Genomic DNA, 22,902 nt, shown 5'->3' with positions numbered 1-22,902 from the left:
TAATTTTGCCTGTCAGAAATAATCACTCAGTACAGAATTTGAAGAGCTGCTATTAAAAAGGCATCCAATTTCAGAGTATGCATTTTCAAAAATCCACCTATTCTTCTGGTTTGTGTGCTCAATAAACTGTGCTCAGCTTCCCCTTCAAAAAGGGCTTCTTGCTCAGAGAATGTGACAGACTTAAACTGCCTTTGCCAGCATGCATGTTTATGCCATGCAAAACTACATACACATATACAAGCAAATGTATCTGCAACTCTGTCTGCAAAATTAACGTCTTGAACATTCACCTCATCATAGCTGGGTTTGTTTTGTAAAGATGGCCCTCAGCTCAGAGTTGCCATTAGAGGAAAAACATTCAGAGAAGGCTTTCACAAAGCTCCTTTTTTTTTTTTTTTCCTGGAAGAGCTAGCATTTAGTCACAAATCTAATCCACACGTTGTCCTTCACATCCCCTTTTCAATCTGGCACCTGAAATTGGTGGATGTGTTTTGCCTAGTTGTAAAGAACTTGAACTCTTAGGCGGTTGCTGTGAAGGCGCAGAGGTGATGGAGCATGGCTTTGCTGCCGTTTTGATGTGTGCCTGAGAGGTAATTTCTGCTGCCTTGCAATCTGTGCTGCTGCTGCTGCTGCATGCAGTGCTAGAACAAGCTAGGTCTGTGGGAATTGATCAAGAGGATTATGGAGGCAAAATTCAATTGGTTATGATGATAACCAAATAACATGTGCTTAGACAAATATCCCAATCACATCAGCTGATCTCTTGTGAGAATGTGCGTGTGCATGATGGAGGTGGAAGAGAAGTTGATTTTAATTACACTCACATGTGATATTGCATGATTTATTCTGACTCTGGACTAGAAAATGCTACAACATTTTATATAACAACTGTCAGAGGAAATTAGGGCTAAGCTACTTTCCTTTTAAACCTATTGCAATTATTTTTTTCTACAAGTATTTCAGAAAGCCAGTGTCATTGCCAATATATTGTCAAGCCTTTTACAAAAGGCTTGTACTGGATCTCAACCATTAAAGGCTTCAGATAAACAATAAAGAAGGGAAAGCTAAAATACCATTGTGGGAGCAGAGATGTAGGAGTGGTTCACCCAGGGAAGGAAGAGTAAGGTACTGCTGAAGGGGAACTGGACACTGTACACAGGTACAGCAATGTAGTGTGAGTGGAAGGTATGCTTGACTTGTATGGGAAGAGACATCTCATGGCTGTGGGGAAGGTAGGTTAGTCAGTAGCAGAACAACTGCAGGAGGTGACTGAAGGGGATTAGAAGGACAAAATGAACCTGGGTGGGTTGTGATAGCCTTCTGTTAGGTACATCTGCACAGCTCCACTTCTTATTCTATGCAAAGCTTTTAAGTGACTCCTGGAGACTAAGTCATTCTTTGCAGAGCAGACTTAAGAAGGGAATTGCAGACTGCAGAAGTACAGACCAGATAAAGAGCTCTAAGCAGAGGACATCAGTCAAGGTGGTTAATCATTGTGAGAGATGCAGGGCTGATTCACCCTTTAACAGCTTTTTGCCTTTTTTCCCTCCCCAGTGATAGTCTCACTGACTTATGCTCACATTTGGGTTTTTTGCTATAGTCATGAGATTAAAGAGTTCTGGTGCTGGGATATTTCTTTATGCATTGATTATGCAGAGGTTAGCACAACTAAAGAAAGAATCTGAGAATGCAAAAATGATGAATGGATTTAATTAACCTCATCTTAAAGATACTCTGTTCTGGGGAAAAAAGTAAACTAGTTCCCTCCAGAGTTCTGACCCAAAACCTTAGGAAGCTAATCTCTTCTTCTGGTGTGCACACAAATGTTGTGCAAGTGTTTGCTCACCTTGGCAGATTTCAAAATCCCTTGGATTTTAAATTCAAATCAGAGCAAACTAAGTGAAACCAAGTACTGTGTCAATTGTCTGGGAAGGCACAGGGAGCTCTCTTTGTACCTCAGTATTAATAGGGCCATGAATTAACAGATCTCCCTAGGCAAGGAGTTTTGTGTTTTCTTTTGTTTATTTTGAAGAAGGTCAGGCATGAAGGAAAGCAAAATGGTGTCTTGGCTAAAGAGCATGCAAACATGAAAGTTCTGATGCAGTAGTGTTGGGCAAAAGATACTTCCTATCAACTGCTTCCCTGCATCTAGTCCTCAGCATCTGTTTGCATGTTGTATTGATAGCATAGAACTGATTTAAGCAGTAAGCTGTGATCTTTTTCTGCTGGATTATCAGCTCCATTCTCAGAGTGTATTAAATAGAACCTTTCCTGTCTCAGTCCATTGCTGTCAGATGATCTACACTTACTGGGAGTGGAGAGACATCCAGTGAGGGGGGGGTGGGAAATGTCAGCTTAGTCATTGTACAGGCAGAGAAGGTTTCTACTGTCCTGCATAGCTCACAGGGTACCACACTTCTGAGGTAAAGTTTGAATTTAACCTGTATGCTGGATAATAATTCAATGACCTGTTTTATCTAGTTATGTTTTCTAACCAGGCTTCCTACACAGGTGATCCAGAGTAAAAAAAGAGTCCTATTAGCATTCATGCTCCTTGACTTTACAAGGTCATTTATATTTAACGAACTGAGACACTATTACAGAATAGCTGAGGTTGGAAGAGACCTCTGGAGGTCATCTGGTTCAACCCTCTGCTCAAGCAGTGTCACCTAAAGCAGGCTTCTCAGGACCATGTCTGGTTGAGTTTTGAATATCTCCAAGTATGGTGACTCCACATCCCCTCTGGGCAGCCTGTCCTGGGTTTCACTGTGTTTAGGTGGAGCTTACTGTAATTCAGATGGTGCCTAATGCCTCTTACCCAGTCATAGAATCATAGAATCAGTCAGGGTTGGAAAGGACCACAAGGATCATCTAGTTCCAACGCCCCTGCCATGGGCAGGGACACCCCACACTAGATCAGGCTGGCCAGAGCCTCATCCAGCCTGGTCTTAAACACCTCCAGGGTCTGGGCCTCAACCACCTCCCTGGACAACCCATTCCAGGGCTTCACCACTCTCATGGTGAAGAACTTCCTCCTCACATCCATTCTGAATCTCCCTACCTCCAGCTTCATTCTATTCCCCCTAGTCCAATATCCTGATACCCCCTATCCTATACCTGATATCCTAAGAAGTCCCTCCCCAGCCTTCTTGTAGGCCCCCTTCAGATACTGGAAGGCCACAATAAGGAGCCTTCTCTTCTCCAGATTGAGCAGCCCCAACTCCTTCAGTCTGTCGTCACAGGAGAGGTGCTCCAGCCCTCTGCTCATCCTCGTGACCCTTCTCTAGGCACCTTCCAGCACGTCCAGATCCCTCTTGTAATAGGGGCTCCAGAACTGGATGCAGTACTCCAGGTGGGGTCTCACCAGAGCTGAGTAGAAGGGGAGTGTCACTTCCCTTGACCTCCTGGCCACACTTCTCTTGCTGCAGCCCAGGATCTGATTGGCTTTCCAGGCTGCAAGTGCACACTTGACACCACTGAGAGAACCCTGGCTCGCTATGTAGTCCACCTAGCCAGGTATTATTACATGTTTATGGGATGCAACCTGAGCCTTCTTCAGGTTGAACAATCCTAGCTTTCAGTGTCTCTCTTGTTTAATTGTTAAAACCAGGGTTTTTTGTTGTTTGTTTTTCTTTTGTGGGTTTTTTTTTCAGGGGATTGATTTTCTTTTATTTCCTAGTGCTTGTCCTGCTGTCTTTGTATTACACGAGGTTTTTTTTCTCATAAACTTGGGCCAAATTGTAGTAACAGCTTGGCTTGAGAAACTGGCTGGCAACAATTTGTAAAAGTTCAATGTACTTCATGTAGATAGAGAAAGCAGAGATGATGAGCAAGGGAAAACAGATAAAATGATCTTTACCCCCTGGCCCTGCTTTAGCTGAGAGATCTGGGAGATACAGATTTAGCCTAGGAGTCATTTGCCTCAACAAGGCCTAGCACCAGCCTTGTGTCTCAGTCCTGAGACTGCCCTGAATGTCAGCATCCAGAGAATCATAGAAGGCTTAGGTTGGAAGGGACCTCAGAAATCATCTACTCCAACCTCCCTGCAATGGGCAGGGGCACCTCTCAACTAGACTTTGTTGCTCAAGGCCTCGCCCAACCCAGCCTTGAACGGCCAGGGAGGAGGCATCCACAACCTCCCTGGGCAGCCTATTCTAGAGCCTTACCACCCTTTTACTGAAGAACTGTTTCCTAAGATCCAGTCTAAACCTACTCACCCTTGGCTTCAAACCAGTCCCTGTTGTCCTATTGCTGGACACCCTTATGAAAAGTCCCTCTCCAGCCTTCCTGTAGGATATCTTCAAGTACTGGAAGGCAGCTCAGAGTCTTCTCTATTCTGAACAACCCTAGTTCCCTCAGCCTATCCTCATAGCAGAGGTGCTTCAGCCCTTGGATCATCTTTGTGGCTTCCTCTGGACTCACTGCAGCAGCTCTGTGTCCTCCTTATACTGGGAACACCAGAAACTGGACACAGTGTTTTAAGTGTGGTCTCACAAGAGCAGCGTGGAGGGGCAGAATCACCTCTCTTGCACTGATGGCCACACTCCTCTTGATGCAGCCCAGGATACGATTTGCCTTCTGGGGTGTGTGAGGCAAATCATCACAATCTGTCAGGGCTTGCTGTCAGCATCCTTGGATTGAAATTAGTGAAAGGTGAAATTGAAAGGAATGGCACAGTAATAGTGGCTGCAGCCATGGGGACATGAATAAGTGTTGGCTTTGCTTTTTTTCTTTATTTTTCAGAACATCAGCCAGAAAGAAATCTCTCAAGATTGAATCTTTTTGAGTGAAGAAAAGATAAAATGGCCTCGATGTTGCTTAGTCGACAGCTGACGTGTTGCCTGCAGCAAAACTCCAGACTACCTGTCTTTGGTAAGTGGCTTTTTGTATTTTCTTGTATTTGGTAGGCATTCACTTTATGCTAGTTTATCCAGAGGTGTTGAATGATGTTCTGCATCTTGCATATTGATAGTCCAGAAGTGGCCCTCAGAGGTGCTGTGCTTCTTGGGGTTTTGTTCTGCAAACAAGAACTCATTCAGTTAATGATTGGCAGTCTAAATGTGCTAACTGAAAGGAGAGAGTGAGAGAGCTGGGGTTGTTTAGCCTGGAGAAGAGGAGGCTCAGGGGAGACCTTATTGCTGTCTACAACTACCTGAAGGGAGGTTGTAGCCAGGAGGGGGTTGGTCTCTTCTCCCAGGCAACCAGCACCACAGAATCACAGAATCAATAAGGTTGGAAAAGACCTCAAAGATCATCAAGTCCAACCTGTCACCCAAGACATCATGACCACTAAACCATGGCACCAAGTGCCATGTCCAGTCCCCTCTTGGACACCTCCAGGGATGGTGACTCCACCACCTTCCTGGGCAGCACATTCCAATGGCTAACAACTCTCTCTGTGAAGAACTTTCTCCTCACCTCCAGCCTAAACTTCCCCTGGTGCAGCTTGAGACTGTGTCCTCTTGTTCTGGTGCTGCTTGCAGCAGCCAGGCCTTTAGTAGCTCCTTCGAGCAAATCTCAGCATCACTGAGTGCTCCCTGTCCCTCCCTCTGTTGCTTCCCAGTTGCAGAGGCAAATACTGTTATTGGGCAAAATGCTTGAGGTCAGTGGAGGGCAAATGCAATCACTCTTCCTTTCTCTCCATTGCAGTGAGGGGGTGTAGATCTTCAGTAAGAAAGAACTCTGAGCTCTATTAAACCATCCTTGTGCTCAGGAAATGGGTAGGGGGGAAAGACAGCAGAAATGTTGAAGCATAGATTAGAGGGCCTTGGCTGCAGGTTGGGTGATGACAGGTCTGTGGCCTTTGGGCAGAGTGTGGCTCTTTAGGACTGAATGCTGTGTGTGTCCAGACATTGGAAAAGATGGAACAAGAGGAGGACCCCTCACCAGAAGGAACTATCCTGGCAGGTTTTTAGCCTGCAGCATTCCTGGCTGACAGAATAAGTGGAAGGCTGTGACACCTGCAGCAAAAATCAGAGCTTCAGACCAATTTTCATTTTGTGAGCCCCAGCTAAGGTTGCAGTGCTTTTGGTCTCTGCTGCTTTTAAGGAAGTGCCAAGGGCAGTGTCCAGGAGCTCTCAGCTCCTGAGTGCTCTCCTCCAAGGTGTTTTTGAGCACTCAAGCTCAGAGCTTTACAGACTGGCAAAAGAGCCTTGTACTTTACTCCCACAAAAATCCTGTGGTGCCACTGGGTCTGCTGATTTTTACTTTTTTTCCCTGTGGGTACTGAAATGACAGGGTTTGCCAAAGGGAGGTGGAGGTGGAGAGGAGGAGAGAATAGATTGCCTCTTGGTGGGAATGTCTGTGCCTGGGGGCTGTCATGTTTCAGTGGTGTGTGTGTGCATTGAGTGCAATAATCCTGTTCAGCTCAAATCTACGACAAACTTATTTACAGAAAGAGATTTGATTATTTCTGTTTTTATTTTTAAAGCAAGTGTGGGAGTTAGCATTGTGCTGGCCCTGAGGGTGAAATAAACTGGTTAGAATCATGCAATCAACCAGGTTGGAAAAGACTCCAGAGATCATCAAGTCCAACCTATGACCTAATCCCTAACACCTCCTCGTAACTAAACCATGGCTCCAAGTGCCACATCCAGTCCTGTTTTGAACATCTCCAGGGACGGGGACTCCACCACCTCCCTGGGCCAGTTACTCTTTCTGGGAAGAACTTTCTCCTCACCTCCAGCCCAAACCTCCCCTGGCACAACTTGAGACTGTGTCCTCTTGTTCTGGTGCTGGTTGCCTGGGAGAAGAGACCAACCCCCACCTGGCTACAACCTCCCTTCAGGTAGTTGTGGAGAGCAGTAAGGTCTCCCCTGAGCCTCTTCTTCTCCAGCCTGAACACCCCCAGCTCCCTTAGCTGCTCCTCACAGGGCTGTGCCCCAGACCCCTCCCCAGCTTTGTTGCCCTTCTCTGGACACCTTCCAGCATCTTAACACCTTTCTTAAGCTGAGGAACTGGACACAGGACTCAAGGTGTGGCCTAACCAAGTGTTTTAGAAAGATGAGGTGGCCACTGGTGGGGTACCAGGGACACATCTCTCAGGGATTCTCACTGCTCGGATCCAACAGTAGCAGGCAAACAATTTGTCCCAAAGGCAGTGCATTAGTACATGCCCATGCCCTTCTTGGATGCTGACCTGTTCATGAAGGCCCTCAGCAGTGCAGTTTCTGCAGCCTCCCCAGGCAGTCTGCTGTATTGCTGAACTGACCTTACCTCTAAAACGTTTCTAATATTTAACCTAAGTTTCAAAATAGGGGGGGAAAAATTTTCCTTATTATTTGTCTTGCCCTCAAAGGACCTGGAAGCTGGAAAGTTTATTTTTTTTTCTGTATGGAAGCCTTTTGTGCATTTGAAACCTATTACCTCCCCCTGGACCTCACTTTCTTCCCAACAGATCTAAATATTGTTTCAACCTCTCCTCACAGGTCTAGTTTTTCTCCTTCAGTTTCTCTGCACTTCTGTTGCAATTCCCTAAATGGACTAACTGTGCTTGAGGCTGTACCTTGTCTAGCTTGGCTTATTCCCTATCTCTCTGCAGAGGATAGGAATGGTTTAATCTCATGGATGTGCTGCAGTAAAGCCTGAGAGATACTCCTAGTATCCCCATCACAGTTGCCAGAAAGAGGTTGGAAAGCTATGAGAAATACTTTACTTTTGCTCCTGCTTTTGTCTCCAGTATTAACCCTTGCTAAGACTTATTTTTACTTGTTTTTTCCTTCAGTTTGTACATTAGGAGCTTCCCTAGCAAGTCAGAACAATGTGGATATGGGTGAGGGATGTGTGGGAGAAGTAAGGATGAGTTTCCTTCTCTGGATTGAGGAGAACATGGACTGGAGGTCAGCTTCAGCTGATGGCCTGGGAACTGACCATTGAGTCTGGAGTGCAGCCTCTCCCACTGGATGAGGATTCTTTACTGTTCTGTCTGATCAAATGTTCCCACAAAAAGCTGAGTATATAAAAATGATCATATTAAAACCTGTTGTCAGAAGAAGGGTAATTAGGACTTCAGTTTTCAGTTTCTCAGGTGCATGTAAGGCCTTTGATGTTCCTGTCTAGTTTTGTTGTTCTTTCTGTGCCACAAAAGGTGGCTGTGGCAATGCTGGCTGGTTTCCCACTTGGGCATTCCTTGTTCATCTCCAGAGGTGTCCTGATGAGCTCTCATGACTAATTCAGGTCACAGGACCTACAAGAAAACCAGAAGTCGGGTGCTCCCATGAGTCTGCCCATGCTGTGCTGGAGAGAAGGAAGTTTTTATGCTCTTCCTTAGAGCAGCTTCCACTTCTGTATAGTCTGTTTGATATTGAAATTTTCCTGTCTTTTGGAGAATCTTCTTCCAATAAAATCTCCAGTGTGTATGTGGGAGCACTGAAACAATCTCATGTGGAAGAGCTGCTGATCTTGCAGCATAAGCAGTCTGTAAATAGCACTCTCATTTTTCACAATATTATGCAAGAGTGATGTTCATTTTCCAAGTCTCTCTAGCTAGCCTGGCCTTTTGCCATTCCATTTCAAGATCTGTTAGTAACAGATTCTGCTTGCAACACCTAAAAGCAGATTTGGGGGAAATCACAGTCCTCCTACTTTTGGCTGTCAGGGCCTCCACACTCTAAAAATTCTGTCTGGAAGGTGGTTTGATAGACACCATGGAGCAGGAGTTACAGGCATGCAAGGGAAATTGCCTTTCTGCCCTTGCACAGGGCAGCAGTGCTGTGGCAGGTGGGAAGTGACTCCCTGGGGACTGGAGGGCTTTCACTTTACAGCCTTGCACAGCAAGACACTCATTACAGAGATCTGCTATGCCAGCATTTATTTTCACTTACTTCTTTTTCTTTGTTTATTGGAGTTGCTTCTCTTCATGGCACTGATGTAATTTCAGTGCTTCCACTGGCATTTCTCCCAGGTAACAGCCAGTTCTCAGGCACTCAGGAACTGTGTTTATATGAGTGTTACTTGTGGTCAGGCATCTCAGAGGCTTGAGCACTTTCTTTCTAGCCCTGTCTTGGACCTGGGTCTTGTTAGCAGAGGTGACTACTCAGCACAGAGGCCTGGTAACAGCAGTACTCAGTGTATACCCCCACTGGAAAACATTAGAAGGGTAGACTTACATGAATTGTGTTGCTATAGCAATGTGGGACTTTGTTCAGAACTGCTGAGAGACACACTGGTAAGTGATGAGGGCAGCATGGAAAAGAGAGGTTGGAAAATGAGCTTTTCTCTCTGCTCACAAATTATGACTTCCTGCTGGATGAAGAGGAAGGATGTGATCATTTGCTGATGTTGCTCATTTAGGAAGATGTGTGTTGCATGGAGCTTTGCAAAGCCCACAAGAGGCAAGGAAAGTAGAATTTAACTTACCATACCCACTCTCTTTAAATGGGATGGGTAGAAAACTCTCTGCAAAGTATTCAGCTGATGTGCTCTGATAATTAAATTAATTGATTTATGTTTGGTTTTTCACTTTGTCCTGATGTGAAGAGACAAGCTCTGTTCATCAGGGAGAAGAGGCTCCTCTTGGTCATATTAGCTAAATGTAATTTTGGAGCTTTCTTCACGCTGCTCCAGAGATGGACACTCTGCTGTAGCCCATTAGTTCAGCACACTTTGAAGATAAGTTCAGGCCATGTCATTTGGTCCCATTCTAATGATAATAACACCAGCAGAAACCTTTTCTCAGTTTGATCACAGACCTCAGCAGAAAGTCAGTGGATTGATTTGGTCCATTGGCCCAAGAGCATGACTCTAAACACCTAGGTGCTGATTTACACACAAGTTAGAGTGCAGTATGAATTGAAGAATATTAAAAACAAACAAGCAGCAACCACCTAAGGTCAAGGATTTGTTGGAGAGTTTCAGCTCCCCCCATTTGGGGAGTTATAAGTCTCACTGACCTCTGGGGTGTTTTCTGTGTTCTAGATCTTTCATTCCACAGGACATTGTTGTTGTTACATAGGAAATACTGTTAGTTCACTGAGGAACCTGCCACTAGGGATTCCTAATTCTTGAAATTACCTTGCTTGGACATCATAAGAGTCTCAGTTTTTATCTGTGCCGTCTCTGCTGTCTCTTGGAGAGGCACAGTGCAGTGTTCAAGACCTGACGTGCAAATGTCTGAACTCCTAAGTATCAAATTGAAGTAGCCTAAGTTATGGGTTGACTTGAGTGTTTCTTTTGCAGGGTAAGTTGTTATTAAAAAGTCAAATGGGAATGATTTGGGTGAGGTTGTAAAGTACATTGAGTACATTCAAGATGGGAATGCCAGCTGAGCAGAGCACACTGCAGTTTACTGGGGGACAAAACACTGCAGTGACTGATCTGATTTACTTGCGTCATTAGGAGAATGCCACGCTACTACCTGGGGTAGGGGAAGCAGGAGAGACAGAGCATGACCTCTGGGCTGAAATCCTCCTCAAGGCACTCCAAGGGGTGTCCAAGTGCTTGGAAAAGCCTTTGCAGGAGAGCGAACCGCCTCCGGAACTGGGCTCTGTGTGCAGGGCCTCGGGCGCCTGGAAGCAAGAGGTAGCACTCGTGTCCTGGGGTTATTTGGGGTCCAGAGGACAAAGTGTTGCAGAGTATGCAGAGTGAGTGGTGCCAAAAAGCTGGTGAGCCTTCATGCAGGGGGTGGCCAGACTGACTTTCACCATTGGAGAGCAGCTGAGGCTGTGCAATCAGGGCAGTCTGTGAGGCTGGAATGGAATGGGTTGTCCGAAGGGGAACAGTGCTGTGGCAGTGCCTCTGTGTGCCTCCAGCCTAGCAGCATTAATCTGAACTGGAGTCCTCAGCTAGCAAAAACTGCTGGGATTCCTTTTGTTTCATTTTCACGAGCACTTGGACAGGTCCCTGAGCACTAGGGTAGCATTAGGCTTCAAAAGTCTTCAGCCCTGTGATGATAACCAGTTTGTTGCTGTTAAGACGCTCCTGGAGGAGGAGAGCTCATTGCATGTGAGTGCCAGTGACTTGCACAACCTGTGTGTGCACAGACTGAGCTCTTTGCAGGAGCTGGCCTTTTAGCTTGTCATTAACATTTCTGATCAGAGCCCAAATTTACTTGAAGAGTAGAGGAAGAATTCAAAGAAGGGAAGGAGGGGATCCATGTTTTCATGTTCTTGAAATTTGGGTTGTTTCATTTATTTTTAACCAACCCTGTGAACAAGTCTGCATATCTGATGAGCAGTGAAGTGGGCTATTTGGAATAAAGCTGTTGACCTTGCTAGCAATTGTGTGAGTTCATCTCACTCATTTATGTTACACTCTCAAAGGGAGTTAAAGGGAATTTCTTGTTAAAATACAAGAAATTTAAGGCTTAACTCCACTTTGGTTTTTGCTTCTACCATCAAAGTCTTTGCTAGTATGTTGTGATTTGTGGGGGGGTTGAGGGTTTTATGCTAGCCTATATTCTTCATCCTTTACTTAAAGGAAAGAAACAAACCCCACTCTTCAGAATCCCTTAATCTGGTCACACAGGGTATTTTCATTTTATTTATGGCAAACAGTTCCTTCAGCTTCAAACCACAGGTTTTGCCTGAGCTGGGAGGTGGAACAAGTCTTTGACAAGTGTAAGGATGGATAAATTGGTACAGCAGCTGTTGTACTGGTGGTAACGAAATGAGAGAGACAACTGTGGGCTCCTCCAAACAAGTATATAAAATCAAATGTGTATTGGTGAATCAGCCTAGAAATCACTTGCCTGTAGAGCCTGATGACATGGAGCAGGAGCTTACAAAGCAAGGGTTTTGGTCTTTGTTACAGCCTGGCTGAGGGAGGCAACCTCTTTTTGACTCCTGGTGTTAAACAAGATAGGACAACAGTAAAACATTCCCCCCACGAATTCCCTGTTGCACAGCTCTGTAAATGTGTGTGTTTTCTTCAGGGAGACTGTGCCCTTGGCGATAGCCACTACAGAACTTTTTTGAGAGACATAATTAAATCCATGTTTAATTTAGAATCCTTGTCTGTTTAAAATATTTCAGAGATTGTCCTTCAGGGCAGTGAAAAACTTTACCCACACCTCATAGGTGATGGCTGAGAAATCTTTGACCCCTGGACTCGGTTTTAGAGGCTGGCAGTCAGGCATCTCGCACGTTTGCAGGGGTGGCTTGGTTGCTAACAGCAGAGGGAATCTTTAATCACTGTCCAAACAAATGTATTCTAATGGAATATGAGTTAGACTGAGGCTGGCAGACTGCCTGCATGAGCTGCTGCTCCAGGTGGGAGCACCCTGGAGAGGAATGGAAGGGATGCACAGGGTCTCTGGGAGCAGAGCACTAGGCAAGTCTGAGGAGGAGGAGGGTGAGGAGGACCTTGTGTGGGGGTTATAGTTCACCTGCCCTAAATTCACATCCATGTCAAATGATTCCATGTATGCTGCTGCCTACCAAAATGCCATGGATATTCTCTATGTCTCTTGATACTTTCCCCTTTATCATACCAAGTTGCACCTAGAGCCTGGGCTGGGCAGATGGCAGGGGAAAGGAAGCATTTCCTGCTGGTTTGCTGTGATCTCCACCAAGGAAGGTGCAGGATGCGCAAAAGGGTTCGTTTGGGCTCTTTCCTCCTTTTAAACTTCCTGGTGTGTCTACTAAATCTGCAGCTTTATTGGCTATGAATTGTGTAGCTTTTGATCTTTCATATGCAGTGGTTTTTTTTCCCCCCAGCAGAGCAGTTGTCATGCAGTCTCCAATTTACATGAACACCAAACAGAATGACACAAAACCGAAGCGGCGTTGCTGTAACAAAACCTATTAATAGCTTTGCAGAGAGGCAGTGACGCATCTCACATGTAGGGACTTGGAATTAAAGCTGAGGAGAATAATCATCTTTGCAGACTAAGTGTTCCCAAAATGAGCAGTGAATTGAATTGCTCAGAGTTGTTTTCAGAGGGCTGTGATTTTTCAGATAAAGTTTCTTAAAATGAGGCTTGCTCGAGATGTCTCAACTTGGGCTGACACAGACTGAAGCAAACATCTCCAGTCACTGTTGGAAATTTTGGCCAAATGGCTGTGTTCAAAACATTGCTGAGCAGTGTCAGAGCACACCTTCTGTCTGTCTTCATTTGGTTTAGTTGACAACTTCTTCAGGGTGTTTCTGAAACAAAGCTCTGGCAGTGGGAGGTGGTTATGGAAGAACAGCGGGGCTGGTGCTGCCCAGGGATCCCAGCAGCACACCGAGCTGCAGTTTGGCTTTCCCCTGGCAAGGAGGAGTGCAAAGGATCTTCATTTGGGGCTGTCCAAATTGCAGCAGCTTACAAATGCCTAGGACAGACTAAAATAAGTGGTGCCCTCATGTTTTGGATGTTGATCTAGTCAAAGCAGAATACACCAACATTAAGCACATTGACTGTGTCCAGTTCTGATGTCCCCATTGTAAGAATGACACAGAGCGCTGGAGTGAGTCCAGTGGAAGGTCACAAAGATGATCCAAGGGCTGGAGCACCTCTGCTATGAGGATAGAGAAGACTTCAGGGGAACCTTAGAGCTGCCTTCCAATACCTGAAGGGATCCTACGTGAGGAGTGAGAGGGACTTCTCCTAAGGGGGTCTAGCAACAGAACAAGGAGGAATAGTTTGAAGCTGAGGAAGAGTAGGTTTAGACTGGATGTTAGAAAGAAGTTCTTCAGTATGAGGGTGATGAGACTCTGGAATAGGCTGTCCAGGGATGCTGTGGGTGCCCTCTCCCTGTGGTGTTCAAGGCCAGGTTGGATGAGGCCCTGAACAGCTCAGTCTAGTTGAGAGGCATCCCTGACCATGACAGGGAGGTTGGGGTGGATGATCTCTAAGGTCCCTTCCAATTTAAGCCATTCTGTATTCTGCAGGGTGGAAACTTGCAGGTGCTCCATGACAAAATGTAATTGCTAAGTTTAGGTCAACACTAACCAGTGTACAGAGCAAGCTCATAGTCTCCTTGGTAGAGCTCTTGAGTCTGTACTTCCTTTGTTGCAAATGTACAATTGCCATGTTATCCTGGAATCCCCTTAATGAGCCACGCATGCTTGGAGTATGTACTTAATCAAAACTGCCTCTGCCATGTGACCTATGCCTAAACCCTGGCTTTTGAAACAGTTACTTCAGAAAGGGAAGCAGACCCTGTGATTGATGAAGCACAAGAAGAATTTGTCCCTTGCTTTCATTAAGATGTCAAGTTCATTATGATTCCCCAGTTACACACATGGATAAAGAACAGCAAGGTCAGGGGACAGGCTCAGAGGGAAAACTGCCACTACATTAGACTCACATTTCAGAGCTGCACTGCAAGGTGCTGGATATTTTAAACACAGCCATTTACCTTTCTGAGATAATTCTTTTCCAAGCAATATTCTTTGAGCTACTGCAGAACATAACAATGTTTTTTTTACCTGTGAACTCCAGCAGGCTTTTCAGTTGTTACTGGTAGCTAACAAAGCCATTTCTGCGTAGGAGAGGGGAATTTGGAGCAGACATGCTCAAGGCACGATGGAGAGGCCCAGGAACAGATGTGCTCTTAGTCCTCCAGTCCTTTACAGCAGGATTTGCCTCTGTTTCTCTAGAGTTGCTTTGTCATTTCACTTGATGTTTATTTTTGCAAAGCCACTTCACTGGTATCAGTTTTATTTTTACACTTGTCAAAGGTGAGATATTTAGCTCACTGCAGAGAGTACAATGTAATTGGTCTCATCTGCCAGGTGTTGTCAGGTAAGGTGTGGATATTTATTGTAGAGGAGAGCACAGAAAATACAGTTTGTACTCGAGATTTTTCACTGTTTCTTACAGGATGCAGGTATATCAGTCAAGCTGCAGCTAAAATTGATGTGGATTTTGATTATGATGGACCTCTAATGAAGACAGAAGTTCCTGGACCACGATCTAGAGTAAGTTCCCAAAGGATAGTACCTTGTATTCTACTTTTGTTTTGCTATGTTTAACTTGCTTGAGAACAGATTTCATTCCAAACTTAACATTTTATGTGAATAAACATCACACCATCATTTCACAGGAGTCTGTGCCCACTTTTATCAAGACTCTGAGAATGAAGAGCTCAGGAATGACATGCCCCTCTCAGAGAGAGAGCTGAATCTCAGCTGCTAATTTCCCCTGTGAAGTAATTGAAAGCAAAAGAGCATCAGTTTGATGAAACATCCCATCAAGGCTAGGTTGCTTGTCTTCCTGCTGAAACAGAACCTTACTTGGCTTTTTGTGATGTGAAATAATGCTTTGGTCTTGAAATGAAGTAAGAGTTTCAGTTTGCTGGGCATTGTTTTCCTCTGGCACAGTCAGCATTGCTGGGTGTTCTGAGTTCTGTTTTGTTTTTAAAGGAGCTGTCTTGCTAGAAGCACCATGCCAGAGTCCCTTCTGGCTGTCTCTGGCTTTGCTCTTGTTTTCTCAGTTCAGCTGATAAATACAGAAGAGGCAGCTTTCTCTTTTTGGAGCTATACAACAAAATTGTGTTTGCAGCCCACGTAGCTCTGCGTGCCACAGTTACTAGTTGTGACTGCAGCATTTGCAAGATTCACTATGGAAGCTGATGTGGCAAGCAGAGGGGCCTGGTGAGCACATGGCACTGCAAGTTTTGCATGGGATTTCTGTGATCATACAAAAGAAACATGCATTCTCCTTCAACTTCTGGTCATTACGTACCTGAGACTCTTGTGTTTGCTTTTCTGCAGGAACTAATGAAGCAGCTGAATGGCATGCAGGTAATTTGTCAACTTTTCTGAGTCTGGGGGGGGTGTTAGCATTGAGATTGCAGAACCTGTGTTCAAATCCCATTTAGCATGTCTCATTCCATATAAAAAAAAGCCCTGGCCCTGGGTTTCCATGCTGAGCATATTGTATATAGTTCATGTGTGCATTTCAATCAAATCTTTTTGCATACCGCTGAATTACTTTGCTAGGATCAGTGACTTTTCTTTTGGGGTTTTGTGAAATGGCCTTTGAACACACAGCTATCTTTGAGCTATGTCAGCCTAAGTGCATGTTGCCTTCCCAAGATGAGCAATTCCTCAAAGTCTGTGCTTCATCTCTGTAGGGAAAAAAACTGCATCCCATCCGTTCTGACAGTCCCTCTACAGTTAATTCCCTTGCCATGACTATAACATGTCTTTGTATCCTATCATTAGTTATTTTGGTCAGGTTAGTTGCACTTTTCCTCCAAGCTGCTCCTTTGCAAAGCATTGATGGTTTGTTTTTTCCCTTCAAGAACGCAGAAGCTGTGCACTTCTTTTGCAACTACGAAGAGAGCCGAGGGAACTACCTGGTAGATGTTGATGGCAATCGCATGCTGGATCTCTACTCTCAGATTTCATCCGTCCCAATAGGTAGGGAGACAGCTGTGCCAAAACTTTACACTTTGTCCTCAAGCTGTTTTCTTGTCTTAGTCACTATGAGAGAAGTTGGTTGATTAACTCAAAAAGCCACAGCTGACATAATGTGTGCCTTGTTGTGATCGGGGTACACCTTACTGCTGGCTGTTCCCTGCTGGTGGTTTTGACTAGCTGAAGAAACCACAAATTCAGTAGGTACAGCTGACTGGAGTACATAGTGGTTCCTGGAAGAAGCTCTGGTATTAATCTCAACTTGAATATGCAAGTTCTGCAATTGAGGTTGTCTTTGTTTGCTTTTATTGGTGTACTTTGTGATTCTGTAACCAGTGTGTTACTGGTTTAAACATTAACAAACCTGACTTAAACATTTTAACAGTAAAGGATGTGCTTTGGTTAACATTTCCACCTCTGAAAAACTGAAAAGGGGAGTTGGCCATTTGGGTGAATCAAGACCAAACAAGACCTGTGGTGCTGTGTGAAAACAAAGGTGGCAGGTCAGTTGGGCTGAGTGACCAAGCAATGAGCTTGTCAAGGGCTTAGGAAAGTCAGCTGATTTGTGTGTGTGTGTGTGTGTGTGTGTGTGTGTGTGTGTGTGTGTGTGTGTGTGTGTGTGAAGCACTCCAAGGAGTAAAAGCTGCAAGGCAGAGATGCAGGGCCCAGCTGCAAGGAGTATAGGTTTCAGTAGGTGTTCAGTTTGTTTGTTCCTCATCCATGGTTCCTCTCAATTGCTTAAAAATACATTGCTGCAGAAGCCTAAAAAATAGAATAGAATAGGTTGGAAAAGACCTTTGAGATCATCGAGTCCAACCTGTCATCCAACACCATCTAATCAACTAAACCATGGCACCAAGCACCCCATCCAGTCTCTTCCTAAACACCTCCAGTGATGGTAACCCTACCACCTCCCTGGGCAGCCCATTCCAATGGGCAATCACTCTTTCTGTGAAGAACTTCTTCCTAACATCCAGCCTAAACCTCCCCTGGTGCAGCTTGAGACTGTGTCCTCTTGTTCTGGTGCTGTTTGCCTGGGAGAAGAGACCAATCCCCACCTGGCTACAACCTCCCTTCAGGTAGTTGTAGACAGCAATAAGGTCTCCTCTGAGCCTACTCTTCTCCAGGCTAAGCAACCTCAGCTCCCTCAGCCTCTCCTCATAGGGCTGTGCTCCAAACCCCTCCCCAGCTTTGTTGCCCTTCTCTGGACACATTCCAGCAAGTCAACATCTTTCCTAAACTGAAGAGCCCAGAACTGGACATAGGACTCAAGGTGTGGCCTAACCAGTGCTGAGTACAGGGGCACAATGACCTCCCTGCTCTTGCTAGCCACACTGTTCCTGAGACAGGCCAGGATGCCATTTGCCTTCTTGGCCACCTGGGCACACTGCTGGCTCATGTTCAGGCTACCTTCAACCAGTACCCCCAGGTCCCTTTCTGCCTGGCTGCTAAAGTGCTGGGCTAGTTTCGAAAGTAGATGTTGTGCTATGTATAGAAACAGTGATGGCTCCAAATGAGCCCTGCAGGCCTCCTTTATTGGGAAACAGAAGTTAGTGAGGTTTAGCTTGTTATTAAGTTTTTTGTCATCTAAGACCTTGTGACTGCAGTGGGGTTTCAGTTATCCCAGTCTTCTTTGCAGACAGTTAATATTTGTGCTCTCATGCAGTACCAGAGGTCTTCATTGTTTGTAGCTCAGAATCGTGGAATTGGTAGGGTTGGAAGGGATCTTAAGGATCATCCAGTTCCAACCCCCCCTGCCATGGGCAGGGACACCTCACACTAGACCAGGCTGCTCAGAGCCGCAGAGCTTATTTTCATCAAAACAAGTTCTGGATGTTCTTTTATCTTTCAGAGGCTGTGCTGCAGTAATTTTGCTGCTGCTAGTGTGGAGATAGGGGCATGCTGCTTGTGTGCCAACGCTGAGCTGACTTGGACAGGATTGGATTTCAGGTTTCTAGGAAAGGAAACTGCATTTAGTGTTCAAGACTCCCCACTCCTAACACAAGAATGGTGATTTAGAGGAACTAATGTATGGTGATGTTTGAGATGATGATGCTTGACAGCAGCCCTGAGGAAAAGGACTTAGGGGTGCTGGTGGATGAGAAGCTCAACATGAGCCACCAGTGTGTGCACTTGCAGCCTAGAAAGCCAATCACATTCTGGGCTGCATCAAGAGAAGCATAGCCAGCAGGTCGAGGGAGGTGATTCTCCCCTTCTGCTCTGCTCTGGTGAGACCCCACCTGGAGTACTGTGTCTAGTTCTGGAGCCCTTATTACAGGAAGGATCTGGAGGTGCTGGAAGGTGTCCAGAGAAGGGCCACAAGGATGATCAGAGGGCTGGAGCACCTCTCCTATGAGGACAGATTGAGGGAGTTGGGGCTGATCAGTCTGGAGAAGAGAAGGCTCCCAGGATACCTAATTGTGGCCTTCCAGTATCTGAAGGGGGTCTACAAGAAAGCTGGGGAGGGACTTTTTAGGGTGTCAGGGAGTGATAGGACTGGGGGGAATGGAAAAAAAGTAGAAATGGGTAGATTCAGATTGGATGTTAGGAAGAAGTTCTTCCCCATAAGGGTGGTGAGACACTGGAACAGGTTGCCCAGGGAGGTGGTGGAAGCCTCATCCCTGGATATTTTTAAGGCCAGGCTGGATGTGGCTCTGGGCAATCTGACCTAGTGTGAGGTGTCCCTGGCCATGGCAGGGGGGATGGAACTAGATGATCCTTGAGGTCCCTTCCAACCCTAACAATTCTATGATGTAGCTCAAGAAAGTCAGTGCATACTCCAAAAGAATGAAATTAAGGTGGTAAAGATTGCACTGAGGCTTTCTGACCTTCTAGAGCTTGGTGGTGTGGACACACTTACTATAGTTTTTGTGTATAGAATTTAAATATTACCAGGAAAATGTTTTCTAGCTGGGGAGGGGTTTCTGTAGTTTACTTTCTCTGGTTGATTGAAACTGGTGGCACAGAGATGAGAGTCCAGAGTCTAGTTCCTCCTTCCTGCATGGCAGTGCCTTCCTGAGTTGTTTGTCCTAAGGGACACGTTCCTCAGTCATGAAGGAACTGTAGTGCAGTGCTTCATACAGCTTCTCAGAGAATGTCTCTGATGTTTGGCAACAAGAAGTAAATGCAAATGTAATACTTAGAGGCTGACCTCAGTCTAAGTGAACACACAGCATTGACTGAGTTTTTCAAATGGTGCTGAATGACAAGAGTGATAATCTGAAGCTGCAGAGGTTGCTAATAATGTCCCTCTTGATGACAGTTAGGTTCTAGACTGAGACACCAAAACAAGATCACAAGGTGCTTGCTAGTCCTCTGTGCTTATCTTTCTGCAAGTAAATCCAATAAAGCCTTTTATGAATCTGTCAGGACTCCCCAAGATTTAATAATGATCTGCAGCACTAGAGCATATTTATCTTCAGAGGTTGAGAGGTAATAAGTGCCTGTGCAGAGAGATAAGAATTAAAGTATAAAAAAACCTTTAGGCAAAGATGTTCTGGGCTGTTTCTTGCTGGAAAAGGGAAAAAAAATCAAACAGTTTTTAACCACAGACTCTTGGGAAAGGTATAGCACAGCATACTCCTAATGCTGTAGCTAATCCATCTCAGAGTTGGAAACCCCACAGAGCCAAATGCAAGATGGGATTCTCTCACCATGTTTACTAGCAAACATCCTGGATAGCAAATGAAACAATCTGTTTCTCAGTGCTGAGAAGGTCTGGTTTTGTTTGGGGAGATGGCAGAGAGGTGTAGTTGGATGTTATTGACAGCAGCCTGCTGCTCACTTCAGATTGATCCCTTCTCCAACTTGGTTTTTTGACAGCTTCTAGTTTTCTTCCTCTTGCAGACAGGCGCAGTCCTGAGCCTGGAGGACGTGTACTCTTCTGCCACATTGATCTAGGAACACAGCAAGAGTGATGAAGCAGGTGCCTGTGTATTAAGCGCCAGCTCTGTCACTTCTTATGGGGATGTATTCGAGAGTGGATTTGTGAAGCTGCAAACCCTTGCCTTGGTCAAGGCAGTGAAATAAGTTCCTGTCTGCTGTCTCAGCCTAGAGCATTTGATTTTGTCTGCCAGAGTTACATAATAGTTACTTAATCATTTAGTTCTTCCTGGCCTTAGTTTTGTGTCTGTGAACCACCTCCCAGCTCAGCATCTCTGCTCTTTCAGAAAGGGTCAGGCTTTAAGAATCCTCTCTGCTTTTACTGGGGTGTGTTTGAGACTGAGTAGGGAGTGTTAGGACAAAGGCTGGGCCAGAAGCACAGAGAATGGGAGAGGCAGGGAGCTGGGGTTGCTTAGCCTGGAGAAGAGGAGACTGAGGGGTGACCTTATTACTCTCTACAACTACCTGAAGGGAGGTTGTAGACAGACGGATGTTGGTCTCTTCTCCCAGGCAAGCAGTACCAGAACAAGAGGACACAGTCTCAGGCTGCGCCAGGGGAGATACAGGCTGGATGTTAGAAAAAAGTTCTATACAGAAAGAGTGATTGCACATTGGAATGGGCTGCCTGGGGAGGTGGTGGAGTCACCATCACTGGAGGTTTTTAGGAGAAGACTTGACGGGGTACTTGGTGCTGTGGGTTAGTTGCTTGGGCGGAGTTGGATTGGTTGATGGGTTGGACGCGATGATCTTGAAGGTCTCTTCCAACCTGGTTTATTCTATGTATCTATGTATTCTATGTATCTATGTGTGTGTGGGGAAGGGTAAGTTATGCCTAATACAAGCCTTGAATTTGTGTTACATAAGAAAAGAGGTAGCAATCTCTGCATTCTTCATGCACCTTATCACCAGCAGCAGAATTATGTTTTTGCAAGCCAGAGTTAATGGTTAAGCTCCCTAAGCAAAGGCAGTTATTTATAACAATCTCCTTCAAGGTTTAGTTTGATTTCTAAAACACTAGGTGTGCTCTCAAAGGTGCTTTCAGCAACAGCTACAGCTCTCAGTGACAGCTTTCAACTGTGTCATTCCCTCCAGCCTAATAATTCTTCCCGTGACAGCAGATGCAATGCAGATTTAGTTGTTTGTGTCCCCGGATAATCACTTGTACCATCTCCATAATGATTTTAAGCAGATCTTCTGCAGCACAACGTGCAGTTAAAACAATGTGGATATTTCCTCGGTTTGAGCTCAAATACTCAAACCAGAATTTCGAATCGATTTGGTAACACAGTAGGCTAATGCTCCGTTGCTCAGACAGGCTAATCAGGGCTATTGTCATTCAAGCAGAATGAGGAGTTCAGAGGCGTGATGAGCTTTTGGAATAAAATTAGAGTGGTCTGATTTCTTGAGCAGCAGGGAGGATGAGGTTTCCAACTGTTTCTACAAGGGAATATAAAAGATGATGTTCATCTCTGGCTTTGGCATTTCATATGTTAGAAATCAGGATTGAAATGAAATTTCCTGGGCTGCTTTGGAGAAGGTTTTTGTTTACTTTTTTTAGCCTCAGAAACATTGCCATACCTGTAAGCAAGCAAGTTGGCCCATAGAGCATCAATGTGTATAGATGAAGCACCTTTGTTGTGTTAAACCCGAAGCACTTAGTGCCATGGTTTAGCTGATTAGGTGGTGTTGGGTGATAGGTTGGGCTTGATGGTCTCGAAGGTCTTTTCCAACCTGGTTTGTTTTGTTCCGTTCTCTTCTATTCTATACTGTTCTGTTCTATGTTCTATTCTGTTCTATGTTCTATTCTGTTCTGTTGTGTTCTGTTCTGTTGTGGTCTGTTCTGTCATTCTTAGTGTCTTGATGTTCCTGGGTAAAAATGACAAACTGTTGTGTTATTTTCCAAATGAAAGTCTATCAAACTAAAGAAAACTAGAAGTGGGGGGGTGAAAAAAGCTGGTCAGAGAAGTCCAGAATCTCTTTTAATATCAGAGAGCAATTTATCAAACAGGGTTGGTTTTTTTTATGGTGGTGCAGAGCTGACTACATAAATCTATGACTGAGAAGGAAAGATTTCCAGGCAAGTGTTTTGGAATAACTGATGGGTTGTGGTGGGTTAAAGACTTGGGTACTTAACAGTGCCCGAGTTTTAATGTCTGTGTTTTTAATGTCTGTGTAGACAGCCTCTTGCTCCTGGTAGGATGAACATCTGCAGCATGCAGGGGCAGAATGTGGATCTTAGTGAGTGCAGATAGATGTGTATATATCCATGAAAACCTAGAATGGTTTGAAGCTAAGGGAGAGTAGTTTTAGACTGGATCTTAGGGAAGAAGTTCTTCAGTATGAGGATAGTGAGACTCTGGAATAGGCTGCCCAGGCAGCTTGTGGATTCCTCCTGCCTAGGGGTGTTCAAGGCCAGGTTGGATGCAGTGTAGCACAAGCTACTGTAAATGGACAGGCTGCATGGGGAGCTATCCTTTGAGGTCCATGTGTTGGAAGCTGCTTTTGGTCAGTGCTCAGAGAGAGCCATACAGATGGAGCAGATCAGGGTTATGGTGAGTGAGAACGGTGAACAACCTGCTTCAGGCAGTAGAAGCTGGAGATGCCTCTATCCCACAGCTAAGTGGTAACAGAAACAATGGCTTGGGGGCTACACTGGCACAAAGTGATTTCTGCTCTTAATTCAGGAAGAGGAGAGGCTCACCTACTGTGCTGTAGAGAAACCAAATGCATATGGGA

At 45.2% G+C, this 22,902-nt stretch overlaps 1 protein-coding gene across 2 annotated transcripts in view; it reads left to right on the top strand.

Moving 5' to 3' along the window:
- ABAT (4-aminobutyrate aminotransferase) overlaps positions 1–22,902 on the top strand; it is a 62,196-nt gene that overhangs the window by 17,597 nt on the left and 21,697 nt on the right. For both annotated transcript variants that reach the window (XM_054180636.1, XM_054180638.1), the window contains exons 2-5: positions 4,744–4,872; positions 14,744–14,841; positions 15,637–15,666; positions 16,170–16,287. In XM_054180636.1, coding sequence (XP_054036611.1) covers positions 4,803–4,872; positions 14,744–14,841; positions 15,637–15,666; positions 16,170–16,287 — 316 coding nt within the window. In that variant the 5' untranslated portion in view covers positions 4,744–4,802. The remainder of the gene's footprint in view (positions 1–4,743; positions 4,873–14,743; positions 14,842–15,636; positions 15,667–16,169; positions 16,288–22,902) is intronic.

This window comes from Dryobates pubescens, chromosome 4 (assembly GCF_014839835.1).
Source record: "Dryobates pubescens isolate bDryPub1 chromosome 4, bDryPub1.pri, whole genome shotgun sequence".
In the NCBI taxonomy this organism is placed as follows: domain Eukaryota; kingdom Metazoa; phylum Chordata; class Aves; order Piciformes; family Picidae; genus Dryobates; species Dryobates pubescens.
This window is presented reverse-complemented; position numbering and strand designations above follow the sequence as displayed.